Source organism: Gossypium hirsutum, chromosome D07, assembly GCF_007990345.1.
Source record: "Gossypium hirsutum isolate 1008001.06 chromosome D07, Gossypium_hirsutum_v2.1, whole genome shotgun sequence".
Lineage (NCBI taxonomy): Eukaryota > Viridiplantae > Streptophyta > Magnoliopsida > Malvales > Malvaceae > Gossypium > Gossypium hirsutum.
In genome coordinates, this window is record NC_053443.1 from 14,619,456 (window position 1) to 14,636,836 (window position 17,381).

At 32.0% G+C, this 17,381-nt stretch overlaps 2 protein-coding genes across 3 annotated transcripts; both read left to right on the forward strand.

The window, feature by feature from the left end:
- Positions 1-6,631: 6,631 nt before the first annotated feature.
- On the forward strand, positions 6,632-10,581 carry LOC107954193 (anthranilate synthase alpha subunit 2, chloroplastic). 2 transcript variants are annotated; one of them, XM_016889681.2, is made up of 11 exons: positions 6,632-6,996; positions 7,254-7,438; positions 7,531-7,720; positions 8,041-8,192; positions 8,536-8,651; positions 8,732-8,978; positions 9,060-9,116; positions 9,312-9,464; positions 9,687-9,767; positions 9,914-10,000; positions 10,092-10,581. In XM_016889681.2, the coding sequence occupies exons 1-11, from the start codon at positions 6,804-6,806 to the stop codon at positions 10,413-10,415; spliced, it is 1,785 nt and encodes a 594-aa protein (XP_016745170.2). In that variant the 5' UTR covers positions 6,632-6,803; the 3' UTR covers positions 10,416-10,581. The 2 variants fall into 2 exon arrangements, with proteins under 2 accessions (XP_016745170.2, XP_040953492.1); XM_041097558.1 differs by lacking the exon at positions 6,632-6,996 and having other exon boundaries at positions 7,258-7,438; positions 7,536-7,720.
- A 1,499-nt stretch (positions 10,582-12,080) lies between these two features.
- On the forward strand, positions 12,081-15,557 carry LOC107954194 (pleckstrin homology domain-containing protein 1). The gene is made up of 2 exons (XM_016889682.2): positions 12,081-12,687; positions 14,845-15,557. The coding sequence occupies exons 1-2, from the start codon at positions 12,254-12,256 to the stop codon at positions 14,873-14,875; spliced, it is 465 nt and encodes a 154-aa protein (XP_016745171.1). The 5' UTR covers positions 12,081-12,253; the 3' UTR covers positions 14,876-15,557.
- Positions 15,558-17,381: the final 1,824 nt, after the last annotated feature.

Here is a 17,381-nt window from a genome sequence, read left to right on the forward strand (position 1 = left end):
GAGTCTTTCACAACAAATAAGAAAAATATATGGACTAAAAGGATCACCCTGTCTAAGACCCCGCCTTGGAGAGAACTCACGACCCGCTTCACCATTCAAAACAACCAAGTATGAAACAGAAAGAACATAGTGAAGAAAAAGATTCACCTAATGTCGGCAAAACCCCATTCGCAACATCATGAGTTCCAAAAAGTCCCACTCAACCCAATCGTAAGCCTTGCTCATGTCTAACTTCAAAGCAAAGTGTCATTTCCTCCCTCTCCTCTTTTGACGAAAAGAATTAATAATCTCATAAGCTAGAATAATGTTGTCTGTAATCAGGCAACCAAGAACGAAAGCACTCTAGGCCTCGTCTACACACAAATGCAAAATTGCCTGAAACCTATTAACCAACACCTTTGAAATGACCTTATACAAGACAACACATAAGCTAATACGTTGGAACTATTGTATGCAAGTAGGAGTGTTGACCTTTAGTATGAGCATTAAGTTTGAGTGGTTGATAGCATCTAGGGGCAAACCTTTCAAGCATTCCAGACAAAACGCACCAATATCGGGACCAACTATATGCCAATATCACTGATAAAACAAAGCAGGAAACTTATCAGGTCCCTAAGCCTCCGTTGGACCCATTGATTTCAAAGTCAAGGAAACTTCCTCCAACGTGAACCGAGCTATAAGAGCAAGATTCATAACCGCGGTGATATAAGCCCCAACCCCTTCCAAAATATGACTTGGGTCCCCAATCCCTTGAGAGGCGAATAAGTGTTCAAAGTAAGTAGTAGTCACGTCGACCAACTTTGCCCTGTCTTTAACTAAGTGACCATTATCCTATATCAGACAACTAACCCGGTTGAGTCGTTTCTGTTGATTAGTCGATCTATGAAAGAACCATGTATTATTGTCACCTATTTTCAACCAATCCACCCTAGCTTTCTATTCCCAATACAATTCCTCTTTATCAATCTCTAAATTTAGGTCAAGTTTCGCAGTCAAAAGATCTAGAATATTCTCGTCATCTCTGTCCCCCAAATTATAGGCCATGACACGGTGATGGAAACGATTGAGTTGGCCACCCCTACCATTACGAAGGTCAGCCATCCATTGCTGCAAACCTTGACACAATATAGCCAAATGTTGCGGGACACTACCCACACAACCCGTCCAAAGATAACAAATCTCTGATTTTCAAGAGTCCTCCAAAACCCACCAAGCCTCAAACCGGAAAGAACGAACAACAGGTCGGTAGGAACAGACAGTATCAATCGGAAGAGGGTAGTGATCCGAAAAAATATATGGCAAATACCGTAGAGAGAAAGTCAGAAAACGAGCCCACCATGTAAAATTCGCAACCCCCTATCTAAACGCTCTCAAATGTTGTTTGTCGTAAAGTTTTTGCGTTCCCACGTTAACTAGAATCCTTCAAACTCGAGATCATCCAAGCAACAATCAGACAAGACACCGTAGGATATACGGTTTTCATCATGCAAAGCACCTCTAGTCTTTTCAAAAGAGTACAATATCTCATTAAAATCACCACACACCAACCTCTGATCATGCCCGGAGACCGAAGTGTATCTTAAGCTACAGACCAATGTCTCAAATCAAGAGAACCGTAGAAACCTGTAAAATGCCAGTACGCATCCGTAGCAGTCTCTTAACATTCACATCAATATGAAACCATGAAAAACTTCGTAAATCCACTAGAACATCCGCCCGTCAACCTAAACTAAGACCCCCTCGCGTACCCTCCACCGACATCTTAATGCCATGTATGAACTCACATCAACGTTGCACCTGAACTATACGATTACAATCTAATTTCGTCTCTATGAAGAAGACGATGTGAAGATTGTACAGACGCAATATATTTCAAAGCCTACGAATAGCCCGCAGACTCCTCAACCGACGACCATTCCAACAAAAGAACCTCATGACTGCCGGTCAGCCTACTCATTGGCGGCCACCGATATATTCAAATGACAAGCAGTAGATCACCCATCTCTAGCCCTTGGTAAATTCGAACCCTCAGAAAAAAACCCAGAGGAATAACCAAGTCGTTGTCTCTTTTTGATATCAATCTCTGTCAAAGGAGCTTTTTCCCCAAAATCGAATGGAGACCCCTAAGAAACGGAACCAGTGAGGTATTCAGCAAACCCACGTCTTAGAGGTGCCCGAAAGATCCGTCCTATGAGAAACGTCAAGATTTCCTTTTCACAACCAAGTAATGTCCATAACAGCGGCTCGACGTCCCACTGCTCTTAGAGAAATATCCCAACCCATATCATCTGCAGTGACTTCTTTTACCAAGCGAATGGGGCAGAAACTGTCGCCATGGCCCAATTGACTACACAAGAAACAGAACAGTGTGAGCTTCTCGTAGTGAAACCGAACATAAACAAATTCCCTAGCAAAAAGTTGAATCTTCTTCCGGCGCTTCAAAGGGCCTGAATATCAACTCTGACCCGCGCAAGAATGGAGCAACTCCGTGAACAGCCTGTTGACATCATACTCTTCAAAGAACCCAACAAAATTCCTCAGTGCCCGAGCAACAGCCTTCGAAAATAGTCCAAGCGGTAGATTGTGAACCTGCACCCAAAAGTAGGAGTAGATCAAAGGTACCAATAGAGGGGCCTCACTATGATTCAAGCAATGGGAGACCAAAAGATGGTTGTTAAAAGTCCAATGTGCTCCTTTAACAACCTGATCAAAATCGACACGATTAAAGAAACGAAAGAGAAATCATTTCTCCCCTAAGTTAGTAATTTGTATTCCTCCTAAAGGATGCCACAATTTCGTTAGAGTATTGCGCATATCAGGGACGTGTGGCACACTAGCAGTAGCAAAACAACCCACAAAACAGAATTCATACAAAGAATGTCGACCAGTGGAAAGCCCTAGGAGATGAATCACATCCTCCTTCGCCTCCGTAATTCTCAGAGCAGCCAGATTGTCTTCTATTGTCATACCAAAACCACGGCCAATCGCCCACGTAGAACCCACTTAAACCACAAACTATCAACAATCACCGAAAACGGTAACCAGAAATAGCACAAGAAAGAACGCCACAAGAACCCACGTGCTAACGAAGTAGACAATTACGTGTCAAAAACGACAAACCGTAAAAACTTCAAAAAATTTTAGTGCTCTAATTTTTAGAGTTCATCTTTTGTTAACTTTTTTTAGCGATCTAAGTGTTCAAGAACGCTGGGCATAAACCTTGTTTTAATGAAAAGAAAAGAAAAATACTTTTTAGAATTTTGCTTAGTGCCTATTTTGAAGATATTTTTGTATTATTTATGTTTGTTTTATGGTTTATGTTCAGAGTTAATAATTGCCCTTCCCAACAATGTAATCTCCAAGCTTCGAACCTACGTCCTCCTTTTAGGAGTGCAATGAGCCTCATCATTGCACCAAACCACTTAATAGTAATTTGAAGATACTTTGTGAAAATAGGATTAAAATTTTAAATATTATATTTATATTTATGTATGTAAAATATAAAAATTTGTGTGACACGTAATATAAACGACAAATAAATCATTACAAACTAATGCATAAATGCCATGTAATCTCACAAAAGAGGAGGACAAATTGATGGTAATTGTAACATTGGAATAATTAAGAAACAAACTAAATATGAATCAACTTGATCAAATTGTTAAATTTTGCATCCTAGCCTCACCATCATCAAATCAACATGACGATAAACATTGATCAACCAAGAAAAAACTACCAAAAGCCCCAAGAGACCCACCGCATCAGTGATGCACAAAAGGCCAAGTCTCAAATGGCCTATTATTCTTCTCATCATCTCGAATCTATCACAATTACTATGATCTATTACAAAGTTTTAACTTTGACATATATTTATATATATATATTTGTAATTTAAAAAATTATGTATTGAATTATATACGAGAAATTATAGTATTTTTATTATTTCAAATATTTGTTACAAAATAATATTTATAAATAAAATAAAAATTATTCAATAATTTAATAAATATTATTATAAACTATAGTTTTAGATTATAGGTTAAGGGAAAAATTTATCTTACTTCGTGATCAAAATAGGTTTGAATAATGATTTAATTAAAAAATCCGAATAGTTTTAATGAAAAATCAACTAGTATTGTAATCAAGTTCAGTTATTTTGCAAGAAATAATTGTATAAATCAATTTTTTTCTTTTAAAATACTTAAAAATTGAATATAAAAAACACCAAAGCGTCAAATAGTATATAGTAAGAAATCAAAGATTTAACTAATGGTTTGACAACTAAAAGGCTGTGCTTGTTTTGTGGCCAAATAAGAGAAAGCCCTATTTTTAGCATAGCATACTTGTTGTTAAACTCATTAATTTCTGATATCCCGGCTTTGAATCTCGTAGACAATCTATTTTAATTAAAAAAAGATTATAAGTAATAAAAAGGAAATGTGTAATTTCTTGCAATTTCAGTGCATAATTGGAATATAAATTTTATAGTTTTAGAGTATGTTTGATAAACTAAAAATTTAAATGTTGAAAAATTAAGTATTAAATTTTACTGCTACATTTTTTAAGTGTTGAATTTATATTAAAAAATTGTTTGGTAAATTAGTAAATATAAGTACTGAATATAATTATGTTGTTTGATAAAAGTAAATACATATCTTTTAAAAATTATTTATTTCTTACTTTTAATCTTATTAATATAATATTTTATATTATTTTAAATAGTTCTGAATGAAAGATAAATATGATACTCTGGATAACTCTTTTTTTAAAAGTAAAAATGATAATTTATTTCAATTTTTTAATAAAATAAAATGAATTTAATATTTTCTACATTAAAAATAATAAACTATCGAAATATAATTTTAAATCAATAATTTTTATTTACTCAAAATCAAATTACTTCTTAATAATCACATATTTATTCAAATATAGAATTTAAACAATAAACTATGCTATTCATCAATCAATTAATGAAAAAATTCTTCAATTAGTTTTACAAAAAAAATTGAAACAAAGAAAAAAAAAAGCCAAACTAATAGCACTTTTACATCATTTTAACATGTAAATTATGTTAAAAATCAAATTTAATTATATTTTATAATAAATTGAAAATTTCATACGATTTTATTGTAACTAAAATCTATTAAAACCGTCGATTGAGTCTTAATTCGATTGGCACGGGCATTGTTGTTAATGTAGGAGGACGTGAGTTCGAATACATTAAAACACATTATCTTCTTATTTATGGTTGGGGAAGGGCTACGGTAGTTTTAGACATTGTGTTCAAAAGAACAGATATAAAATTGTCAAAATCAAAATTTATCTATATTGCGCAATATTTATCTTAAAAGATAAGATAAAAAATTTAATATAGATGTTTTTAAAACAATTTATTTTAATATTTTAAGCTAGCAAAATTTATATCAAAATTTTAAAATTTTTCTTAGTATTTTTAATGATTTATCTTTAAGGCTTTTACTGGATAAGAAAAAGTGATAATATAGTTTTTTTTAATTTTTAATTTTAAATATTTACAAATTAGATAAAAAATTTAATCTGGTTTCTTTTTGAACAATTCATTCTAATATTTTGAATAACTTGTGTTAATAGTAAAATTTAAGAGAATAACAAATTTAGTAGGATAAGATAAATTTTAAATTATTAAATTTAGATTTTTTAAAGATTTATTTTAATATTTTTAACAGTATATTTTAAACAATTAAATTTATCTCAAAACTCTAAAACATTTTCTTAATGTATCCTAATAGTAATTATTTTAAAAATCAAACAAATATATGGTAACTTAATTTTAAGATAAAATATTTATTTAAATATTAGCTTTAATTATTTTTAAATTGTAATTAACATGAGGTTATCTATTATTATTTAATGACATGTGGGTATCTTACATGTTCCAATTCGATAACGTTAATGGCTATTACAAAAGTTTTAAAAGTTGGATGGCGAAATATAATCTTGACCAAAGTTTAGAGATAGAGAGTATAGTTTACCTTTTTTTTCTTTTAATATCTCATATGGGTTAACAGGCGGAGTATAAATGATTAAAAACGAAAATTTTTAAATTTTTTTTATTTTTTAGAGTTAAAGAGTAAATTCACAGTTTTTGTAATTTTTGAGGGGCAAAGTTATTGAAAATTTCAAAATTATAACTAAAATGGCAAAACTTGTAAACATTGAAGATTAAATTTGTTGAAATTTTAACATAATTTTTAATATTTTTAAGATTCTTTTTAATTGTTAGAATTATTGTTAAGAAAAATTTTAAAAATTAAAATGATATTTTGAATCAAATTAGTGTTCTATTCATCATTTAACAAATAAAAATTTAATAGAGATGTTAATTTACTCCTTTCGAAATGTATAAAAGTTAATTTATTTATTTTTTTAGTAGAGAAATCAAAATACAATCTGTCTTTAAATAGAAGTAAGCAATTAAGTATACGTAAACTATCACGAGAACTACCACATCTATGTTAATAAAATTTTAACAACGTAAATTTTGAATAATGAGCTGAAAGAAAAAAAAAAGAATTCAGAGGAAAATGATAAAATTGATAAATATGCATATTATTAAAATGAGAGAAGGTTGGAACCCGATCCAAGCCCAATCAACATTAGGTTCCAATGACGGATCTAAATCAACAACCCGAACCGACTTTCTCTCTCCTTTCCAATGAGCGCAAAGCCCTAAGTTTTTGCCTTCATTTTCTGGAACTGATTAACTTTTGTAATTTTTGGCGCATCAGCTTCACACTTTTGAACAGGCAAAATCAATTGCTGCAATGGCCGCCATCGAAACCCTAGCCTTTACTCCCCGTCAGCTTCCGTCTAATCCCCTCCGGTTCTCTTCTACCGTTTCCGTCAACCTCAACCCCAGATTCTCCGGTTTCCGTTCAAAGTCCATTTCTCTTATTGGCTCCACTTCCCGCGTCCGTACGCTCAGATGCACTTCGCTTTCATCATCTCCTTCTATAGGTACTATTACTTTCCCTTCAATCTCAATCTCAATCTCAATAAAATAAAATAAATTATTTTTGAATGATTCTGTTTTGTTCGCGGGAGCATGCAGTTGACAAAGATGTGATTTTCCTTTCAATTTAGATTAAAATTACTAATTTCAAACCCCCCCCGAATAGTTCAATTTATTGCCTCTTTACCTTCTTCAGTGAAAGTAATGTATATGAACTTTTAAAGAAAAAAGTTTTTTTTTCTATGATTTGAATGTTCACCAGTTGATCAGTCAGTGAAATTTCGAGAAGCTTCGAAGAACGGGAATTTAGTTCCTCTTTACCGATGTATATTCTCGGATCACTTGACGCCGGTGATAGCATATAGATGTTTAGTCAAGGAAGATGATAGGGATGCTCCGAGCTTTTTGTTCGAGTCTGTCGAGCCTGGTTTGCTGGCTTCCAGTGTTGTAAGTTCCTTCTTCGCGCGCCTGTTATATGTTTATAGGCTACGGTTTAGTAATGTTTATGTTGATGTGTATTTGGGGCTAATCCGTGTTAGGGAAGGTATAGTGTGGTTGGAGCTCAGCCAAGCATTGAAATTGTGGCTAAAGAAAATATGGTTACAATTATGAACCATGAGGAGGGGAGTAAGATAGAGGAGATTGTGGACGATCCAATGACTGTTCCACGGAGAATTATGGAGCGATGGGAGCCCCAACGTATAGATGAGCTTCCAGAAGTATTTTGTGGTGAGTAATTTGGACTTAATAGCTTTAGCTTCAGCTGATGTTCACCATAACCCCTTTTGGTTTTTTGTGTGAAGGTCCTGTCATCAACTTTGTTTTTGGATATTTCTGATCTTGTTTTTTTTTTTTTGTTTTTCTTCTTTCTGTCTTTCCATTTCTATACGTGCTAGTCTAAAAAATCACTCTGGAGTCGTACTACTTTTTGACATTTCTGGAAATATTTAGGTGTCACATCAATTTTTGATGGATAAAATAGAAGAATGGAAGGCTTTTGTTATTGAAGACACCAACTTATGGTGTAATGATACAATGTCTTTGTTCAGGTGGCTGGGTTGGTTATTTCTCATATGACACAGTGCGGTACGTAGAGAAAAAGAAGCTTCCATTCTCTAGTGCTCCCCTCGATGACCGAAACCTTCCAGATGCTCATCTAGGCCTCTATGATGATGTCATTGTATTTGATCATGTTGAGAAGGTATTTTACATTGTCCTATAGTCTATGTATAATCTCTTTCTTGGTGTGTCTCATTTGTTTTTTCGGCAAGGGAGTATGTCTTTAAGCGGCATCTCTTATTTCCTTTAGTGTTTCTCAAATTTATGTAGTGGAATTGTGTATTACTCTATCATATGTCTTTAACTTAGGTCTGTTTCAAAGGCCATTACAATGATGCCTACATTCCTGTGATTTTCACTTCTTTTTTCCCCTTTCGGATGACATTATGCATCTTGATATGTGGTCTTGGTTTAAATTATAGTTGAACTTTATGGATGTTTTTGAGAATAATCTTGGCTTTGATTTATTAGCTTGTTGAACACAGAAAGCATTTTTGATTCACTGGGTGCGGTTAGATCAATATTCTTCAGTTGATGAGGCCTATAATGATGGCATGAAACGATTGGAAACTTTAGTATCTAGAGTACATGATATAGATCCGTGAGTGATTGTTTCTTAATGATCCCATACCTTTCTAAACATCTTTTTCTCTTTATAATTTTTTTGTTTGTCAATTTCAGCCCAAAGCTGCCTGCAGGTTCAATCAAGTTGTATACTCGTCTTTTTGGCCCAAAATTGGAGATTTCAAGCATGACAAGTGATGCATACACAGAGGCTGTGTTGCGGGCTAAAGAGCACATTCTGGCTGGTGATATTTTCCAGATTGTATTAAGTCAGCGTTTTGAACGTAGAACATTTGCTGACCCATTTGAAATATACAGAGCCCTCAGGATTGTTAATCCAAGCCCATACATGACATATTTGCAGGTTTTGCCTCCTTATCCTTGTTGGAAATGCTTTGGTTAATTTTGATATTCTAGCTTTTCAAAACATTTATCCTTTGATCAGGCTAGAGGGTGTATACTTGTTGCTTCCAGTCCGGAAATTCTTACACGTGTGAAGAAGGTAATTCTTGCAGTATTAGAATGAGTTCTTTGACGCAATAATATTTTTATGTCCAGTTCCTTTTTATCTTCTGGTTTGTTAGTGTGAGGTTTCCCATTTCATTGCCCCTCATTCACGATTGGCAAAAGTGTTATAACATTAGATTGCTGTAACTGACATTTATCGCGTTTTTTTTTCTTTATATCTTGTTGACAGGGAAAGATTACTAATCGACCTCTGGCTGGGACCATTAGAAGAGGGAAAACACCTAAAGAAGATTTAATGCTGGAAAAAGAACTTTTGGCTGATGAAAAGCAGTGTGCGGAGCACATTATGCTAGTTGACTTGGGGAGAAATGATGTGGGAAAGGTTTATTTCTCTAAATTTTCATTGAAGTAGTACAGAAGTTCTAATGTTTACTTTACTCAATTTATGGATTTGCAAGATCACATTGGAAAATATATAGAATTTTGCAGCTTTGTTAGCAACCTAGAATGTTGAGACATCATGTTGGCAATATACTCTATTAGAGCTTTGATTATAGTTTCCATTTTATAAACTGGCTGTAAGATTGGACTTATATTTGTGCAGGTTTCCAAGCCGGGATCTGTTAAGGTCGAAAAGCTGATGAAGATCGAACAATATTCCCATGTTATGCACATCAGTTCAACGGTATGATTTTTCTTTCTAGAAGTACATATATGGCCTTCACGGAGGAGATGTAAACTTTAAGCTTTCTGCCATTATTCAAGCTGCTTTACAATGCTTATTATGCTGCTGTTCATTGTTGTTGTGACAATTCTACATCAAATATGCAGGTGACAGGAGAGTTACTTGACGATTTAACTAGCTGGGATGCTTTGCGTGCTGCGTTGCCTGTTGGAACTGTTAGTGGGGCACCAAAGGTTTTCCTTCTCACCGACATATTTCTATTTCTAGTGGTGGTCATAAGCTTTGCTTCATTCTGGTTTACTATTTTCTTACACTGAAATACAGGTAAAAGCAATGGAGTTGATTGATCAATTAGAAGTTACGAGGCGGGGACCATATAGTGGTGGGTTTGGAGGCATTTCATTCTCCGGTGATATGGATATTGCCCTCGCACTGAGAACCATTGTTTTTCCGACATCGACTCGTTATGACACTATGTATTCATACAAAGACGCGAACAAGCGTCGAGAATGGGTTGCTCACCTGCAAGCCGGGGCTGGCATAGTTGCAGACAGTGTCCCTGCTGATGAGCAGAGAGAGTGTGAGAATAAAGCCGCCGCTCTTGCCCGTGCCATCGATCTTGCAGAGTCTTCATTTGTTGATAAATAATGTCTTCTCAATACTTCTAAAATGAAGTGTTTGGCCACTTTATCCCTGGCCGTTGGATTTTTGTATAGAGGGGGTCTTCTTTCTTTAGTCTATACTTTATCCGCGCCCCTAAAACTTTTTATAAATATGGTAAGAGTATAAAAATGGTACTAAACTATTGACTTCATTTTATTTTGGTCACTGAATTTTTTAAAATTAAATATTTTGGTTACTGTTGGATATTTTTCGGAAAATTGATGTGGGATTTTGGAAATTTTCACTTAATTTTTTCAATTTTCTACATGGGTAAGATTCATTTTCTTGTAATTGACTTTTTTTTATTTATTATCATCTCTTCGTTTTTTTTTTCTTCTGTTTTCTTTCTTTTTCTTTATTTCATTCCTTTCACCATAGAAACCCAAATTGTCGAACCTTTCTCCAACATTTGCCGACACTACCGTCAACTGTCAGCCTCTTTATCGTCGTCGAAACTCCCTCTCTCTCTCCTATAATATTGTTTATAATATGTATAAGCAATTTTAAAATATTATTTATTTAAATTAGGTCTTATACTAATTATCATATTTTTTAAAAAAAATTAAACATTGTTCATTTAAATTAAGTCTAATAACAATTATCATATTTTTAAATTAAATTTATATATTATTATGTTTTATATTATTAATGAAATATTATAAATTTATATTAAAAAATAATCTATATTGAATTTTCAAGTGCAATAAGAAAACTAGTAAAAGTATAAAAATAAAAAATAAGGATGTTAGTTTTATTTATTTAAAATTTACCGAGTCATTTAATTTTTACATATGTTTGATAATCTAAAATTAAAACAATTAGATAGAAATTTTTCTACAAAAAAGTATAGAAAATAATAAATAGATAAGAGTTACTTATCACTTAATAAAGAACATTTTCAATTAACTCTATTTTATTTTATTTTATTCAATATCATATTACCTAAAAAAACTTGAAGTTTAAAATTTATTTATTTTTGTTTAGAATAAGGTGAAATATGTAAAAATTAAGGATAAAATATAAAACTATAAATTTTTATAATTTAAAATTTGTATTTATCAAACAATATATTATATTTTGTAATTAAGTATGAGTAATATATTACGCATTTTATAACTTAATTCTTCAATTTGTCAAAAAACGTTAGTAAACAGATTCCAATATGCTTCATAAGATGCAAGGGAATAAATGAGTTTTCATATAGATTTATTTTCTTGGCATAATGACTTATTTCGCTCATCATTTTTCACAAAAAATATAATTTAACTTTTAATTTAATTTTTTATTTCTCTTAGCCCTTAAATTAACACTGTTTGTCAAAATACCTTAAAATGGATGGAAATACTAATGTTTGTTGTTAATTTTACTGAAGTGACATTTCACATATATACCATATTAACAATTAAATAATTTTTTTAAATTATGAAAATTATAGAATATTGTTAAATAAATATTATACTTTTTAAACTTTTATAATTTTTAAATATTTTTTAATTTAAAGAATAATTAATTGTTGAGATGGCATAAAATTTTCATCTATTTTAAGCACAAACTTAAAGAATTAAAAGAGATGAAAAATAATAAATAGGGAGCTGAAATAGTTTTTTTTTTGTTTAAATTAGAGGGGCAAATAAGCATTGGTTATTTTAAAAAAAAAATAATTTGTAGGTGCCGTTAGATCCATCTTAAAATATATCGAAAAGCTTAATTACTGGTTTTATAGCATAGCAAAAGTCGTCATCTCCACGCTCGTAAGTACAGATCCAAAACGAGCAAGTCCTTGACTCCCTGTCCAATTCTTCTCTCTTAAAACTTTAAAAGCAATGGAGAATCTTTGGCGAGCCGCAACGCGTCAGGATCCGAATCCGGAAGACTACGAAGGCGTCGATTTCTGGACCAACCCCGAACGAGCTGGTTGGTTAACAAAACAAGGCGATTACATCAAAACCTGGCGACGCCGGTGGTTTGTTTTGAAGCGAGGCAAGTTGTTATGGTTCAAGGACCCTGGCTCCGTCACCCGCACCTCCGCTCCACGCGGCGTTGTATCGGTGGACCTTTGCCTCACTGTCAAGGGAGCCGAGGATATCGTCAAAAAGGCCTTCGCTTTCGAGCTCTCTACACGAGATTCAACCATGTATTTCGTCGCCGATACGGGGAAGGACAGAGAGGATTGGATCAATTCTATCGGTCGTTCCATCGTCCAACATTCACGATCCGTTACCGATTCCGAGGTGGTCGATTACGATAGCAAGACCCGGTAAATGTGCTTCAAATTTCCCCTCTTTTAATTCTGATGTTTCGTTTTTGTAATATCAATCTGAGCTGGTCTTGTATCAATAAAGTTGGTTGCTTCGGCTTCTTTTTGTGCTTATATTTTGAGTATAATATTTTTGTTTTTGTTCGTCTTAGCAAAAGTTCTCAAATATGCCTTGTGTTGCATTCACCACTTGGTAAAATAAAACCCATCACTCAACTCCCATTGTTGGCTAAGAATGTTTGATTTGTTTATGAAGCTATGCCTCCACATCATTAATTCATGACCCACAACTAAGAAACCAATTATCTATTTCTACAATTCAAAACCCAGAACAGTTTGACTGAACATTGTCTTTTATGGAAAAGAAGACCCCATTGTTAGGAAAACATTATGCGACATTTTTGGATTATAAGCAGTTAAAGTTTTTGTGACTATAATAACTTCACTAATCTGCTATTGTCCTTTCATTGTTAAACACAAAGTAGAGAAACAATGAACCCCATCAACGCCAACAACCCCTATTTTCACTCGAAGTTTGGCCTTTTTTTAATAAGAAGCTCCTTTCTATGGGGGAATACAGTATTAATGCTTCATGCTCAAGAAGTCACTTTGTTTTTTCCTCTACTGGAAAAAAGTTACTAGTCTGGGTAAATTAATATGAGAGTAAACTCAATCCATAAACAAATTACAAGATGGAATCAACAAATGCAAACATTCTTAATGTCAATAAGAAAATTCTAGATTTCATTTGGAAGGGTTGTATATGCCTCTTCAAGATGAGAATAAATATATGGTGTTATTGGAAACTTTAGTATATATCTATAACACTACATAAAAGTAAGATAAATGGCTAGCACATTAGATATGCCTACTCATGTAGCCGATACCTGTCCCTTTGCGTTTTAAGGTTTTGGGGTAGGAGGGAAAGAGAGAAAAGAAGTGGGAAAAACAAAAACAAGGGAAAAGAAAGAAATTGGAAATTTTCTACTTTTTTTTTTCATGTATTTATTGTATTGTAAATTTTATTATAAATATTATCATTTTTATATATTCACATCATCCTCAAATTTTTCTACATTTTTTAAAATAGAAATTTAGGTTTTTTGACATATTTCTCTATGTATTAATATATAAATGTAAGTTTTATTATTTTTATATACTCACGTCATTCTCTAATTTTTTTTTTAAAAATAAATTTTGATATATTTGTTTACTGAATAATTATTTCGCGGTCACAAGAAAAATTGAAATTTTGTCACATGTTGTATTTATTTTTTAATTTTTTAATTTTTTAAATACAACTTAGAGATTCATGACAAAAGTTCAATCCTACTTGTGTAGTTAAAACTTTTCGCCACTATTAGTGTACTAAATAGTTATTTTTTTGTTTCCATAAGATATTAAAATATAAAAATTTATTTACCCAGACTATCTTGAGTTTGGAAGATTTCTCTCCTTTTGTACTTAAATATATATATAAATTATTTAAATAATTTATTATACTTATTCAAATTTCAATTTAAATATTGTATTCAATTCCGACATTATGTTTGATTGTTTTAAAATGCAAAATGCTTTCTTTTTTTTTTTGTTTATTTTAAAAATAGCTGATCTGTTTACTTGCAGATTAATTAGTGTTCATATTCGATTCATTTAATTTGTTTTCTAAATTTTAAACCATAGAGGTCGGTTCCCTAAAAAAACTAAGATTCACTTTAAAATTTTTTTTAGACCCATGAAAATAAATTTTTATTATTTCTGTTGTGAATGTTATTAATACTAATCTTTCACTTTTTATATTTTTTTAACTCTTTACTTTTTATCTCCTTGTAACCCCTTTTCTGTTTATGTATTAGAAAATGAGGAGTCTAATCTCCTTATATATTTATATATATAGAAGTATACTACTTATAATAAGGATGGAAAAGAATAGAAAGGTTTATGTATAGGTATGGAAATGATGATTCAAAATAGGTAAATAGGATGCTTATAGTTGTTGGTAAGTGCATTGGATATGGAATTGGTATGTTTATATTAGTGTGAATATGGTTTGGTCATGATAGGCATGATTTGGTCATGTTTTGGTTGAGATTTGGTGTGGATTATTGATGTTGGGTAAATTGTATGTTTTGATGATGGTTTTGAGTTTAATTGTAGGTTCTTAAGGGTGCCTAAAGGCACTGTTTGAACCAAATTGGTTGGGCATGGAATGGACAAGTGAATGGAGGTTTTTGACATTTTTGGCAATAAGGTACGGATACCCTAGCTTAGGTATCGATACTTGAAAATTTTTATTAGTTTTTCAAACAAATAGAATGTCAAAACGGTATCGATACTAGACTAAAATATCGATACTCTACATAAGGGTATCGATACTTTAGAAGGGTATCAATACATTTGATTTTTATTTGATTTTTACAAAAAAAAAGAAGAATTTTAAAACGGTATCGATACTTAAATGGTATCAATACTTCTTAAATAGGTATCGGTATCATATGACAAGTATCGATACCAGTGATTTAAAAAAAGAATTTTCAAACATCGAAACTTAAAACGACATTGGTACCTACCTAGGGGTATCGATGCTTGTTATGAAATTTTAGAAAATTTGCAAATAAGTCCTATTTCATGGTCGAGTCAACTAAAAAGCTGTTGTAAGCTCGATTAAAGTTTAGATTTAAATGTTTATCATATTGCTTATGAATTTATAATAGCTGTGAATGTATCTATAAATTATCCATAGTGTTTTTTATGTTAGTTGTTTCGGCAACGAATGTGACACATTATAACTCAGACCTGACGATCGGCTCAGGTAACGGGGTGATACAATTTCAATAATTGAAACATCATCATATACATATTGTCCAATCATATAAACATTTCATATCCATTCAGTACATCTTATTTATTCATAATTTCATATATATACCAAACATTACGATTTAGTTCATTTGAGGCCAAAAGTCACTATATTCACATCAATACAACAAACAAACAAGATAATACAATACAAATATAACAAGAATTAATATTGCAAGTTCCATATAAACTTACCGAGTAAAAAAAAACAACGGACAAAACATCAATGACTAATTTGTAACTTTTCCTTTTCCTTGATTAACCTTCGATTGATTCAATTCTCGATCTATATGATAATTCATTTCAACTTGTCAATTCCAAATAATTTATAACATCCTATCATATCCATATGATAGTTCAATTTTATTTTTTGAATGTTCCCAAAAGTTTTTCATTTTATTCAATTTAGTCCCTAAAATCGAAATTGCTATAACTTTCACATTTGAGCTTCAATTTCAAAACCGATCTCAATTTCATCCTTCTACGGCCCTATGTTCTCAATAATTACATAAATTTAACATAAATTTCCAATTTTATGCGCTTTAGCCCTATGTTCAAAAATTAGCAAATTAACTTTACAAACATGTCATTTTTCATATCTAAGCTTAAAATCTAAAAAATTCACACCAATTTCATCAAGTATTCAACAATGGAAAATTTTGAAACCTTTAACAATTTTACAAATTGGTACACGAGTTAGCTAAATCAAACTCTCAAAAACATAAAAATTACAAGTAAAGTGATTGAGATTTCCTATCAAATTGTTGTCGAAAGCTTGAAAGCCTAAGAACATATTTTTCTTTCTTTGAAACAGTGGGGAAAAAGATGGACACAGAAATGGTTTTATTTTTCTTTTATTCTTAATTGTATACTTAGATTAAAATAAACAAAACTTAATTAATTAAATTAAATTAAATCTTAATTAATCTAATACTAAACTTAATTAATCGAAAGTTAGTGAAACTATACATCATCCTCCACTAACTATCAATACTAAATGGTTGAATTTGTTGAATTGATCCTTCAACTAATTAAAAATCTATAATGACTAATTTTTACCACTTTTACAACTATATGTTTCATATGATCCTAATAATAAAAGAAATGAGTATGTGATATGTGATCCCAAGTTAAAGTGGCCTTTGATCGGAATAGACCACTTTAACAATGGTCTAATTACTTAACTGATCCTTATTTCTTTTATTAAAAATCAAGAAGATCAAAGGCCAAACTTGGGTTGTCGGTACAGATACATTTCTTTTTCAATTTCATCCTCCCATTTTACGCAATGTAATGTTGTTAATGGAGGCAATTTAATTGTGTGAACATTATGTGAAATTTAATGCTATGACAATTGTCCTATATGTCAAAACATTTGCATACATGTTTTGTTGCCACTTTGTGTTTTGATAATATGTATAAATATTTAGTTGTCTCTTCAAGTTTCATGTGATGGTTACTATGCTATTTCTTTTTATATATGAATAAATTATGGCCAATAGTATATCATGTCAGTTCCTAAATACATGTGTATGTCACTTCCTGACATAATTTGGCATCTATTCGGGCCATTATCACTCCATGGGGGTGTGGCCTACATGAGCCCGTATAGCCTTGAAGAATTCTAGATGGATGTAGATGGATTAGTCCACACTTAATCACTTGTATAGAATTTATTACGAGTAGTTGAGTGTTAGGACAGAGTAGATCTCCACCGTTCACAGTGAACCTTGTAATTTAATCTCCACCCTTGATATCTTAGGGATTTGCCTACCCTCATTTGTACACACATAAGTCATTTGAGTAGTGAGAGCTTCCATTTCACTCTGCCAAGT

Excerpts from the sequence above, each read along its gene's own strand:
- LOC107954194 (XM_016889682.2), top strand. The coding sequence starts at position 12,254 with ATGGAGAATCTTTGGCGAGCCGCAACGCGTCAGGATCCGAATCCGGAA. Across the intron at positions 12,688-14,844 it reads GATTACGATAGCAAGACCCG|GTTCTTAAGGGTGCCTAAAG; the intron begins GTAAATGTGCTT and ends GTTTAATTGTAG.
- LOC107954193 (XM_016889681.2), top strand. The coding sequence starts at position 6,804 with ATGGCCGCCATCGAAACCCTAGCCTTTACTCCCCGTCAGCTTCCGTCT. Across the intron at positions 7,439-7,530 it reads GTTTGCTGGCTTCCAGTGTT|GGAAGGTATAGTGTGGTTGG; the intron begins GTAAGTTCCTTC and ends AATCCGTGTTAG. Across the intron at positions 9,768-9,913 it reads TTATGCACATCAGTTCAACG|GTGACAGGAGAGTTACTTGA; the intron begins GTATGATTTTTC and ends TCAAATATGCAG.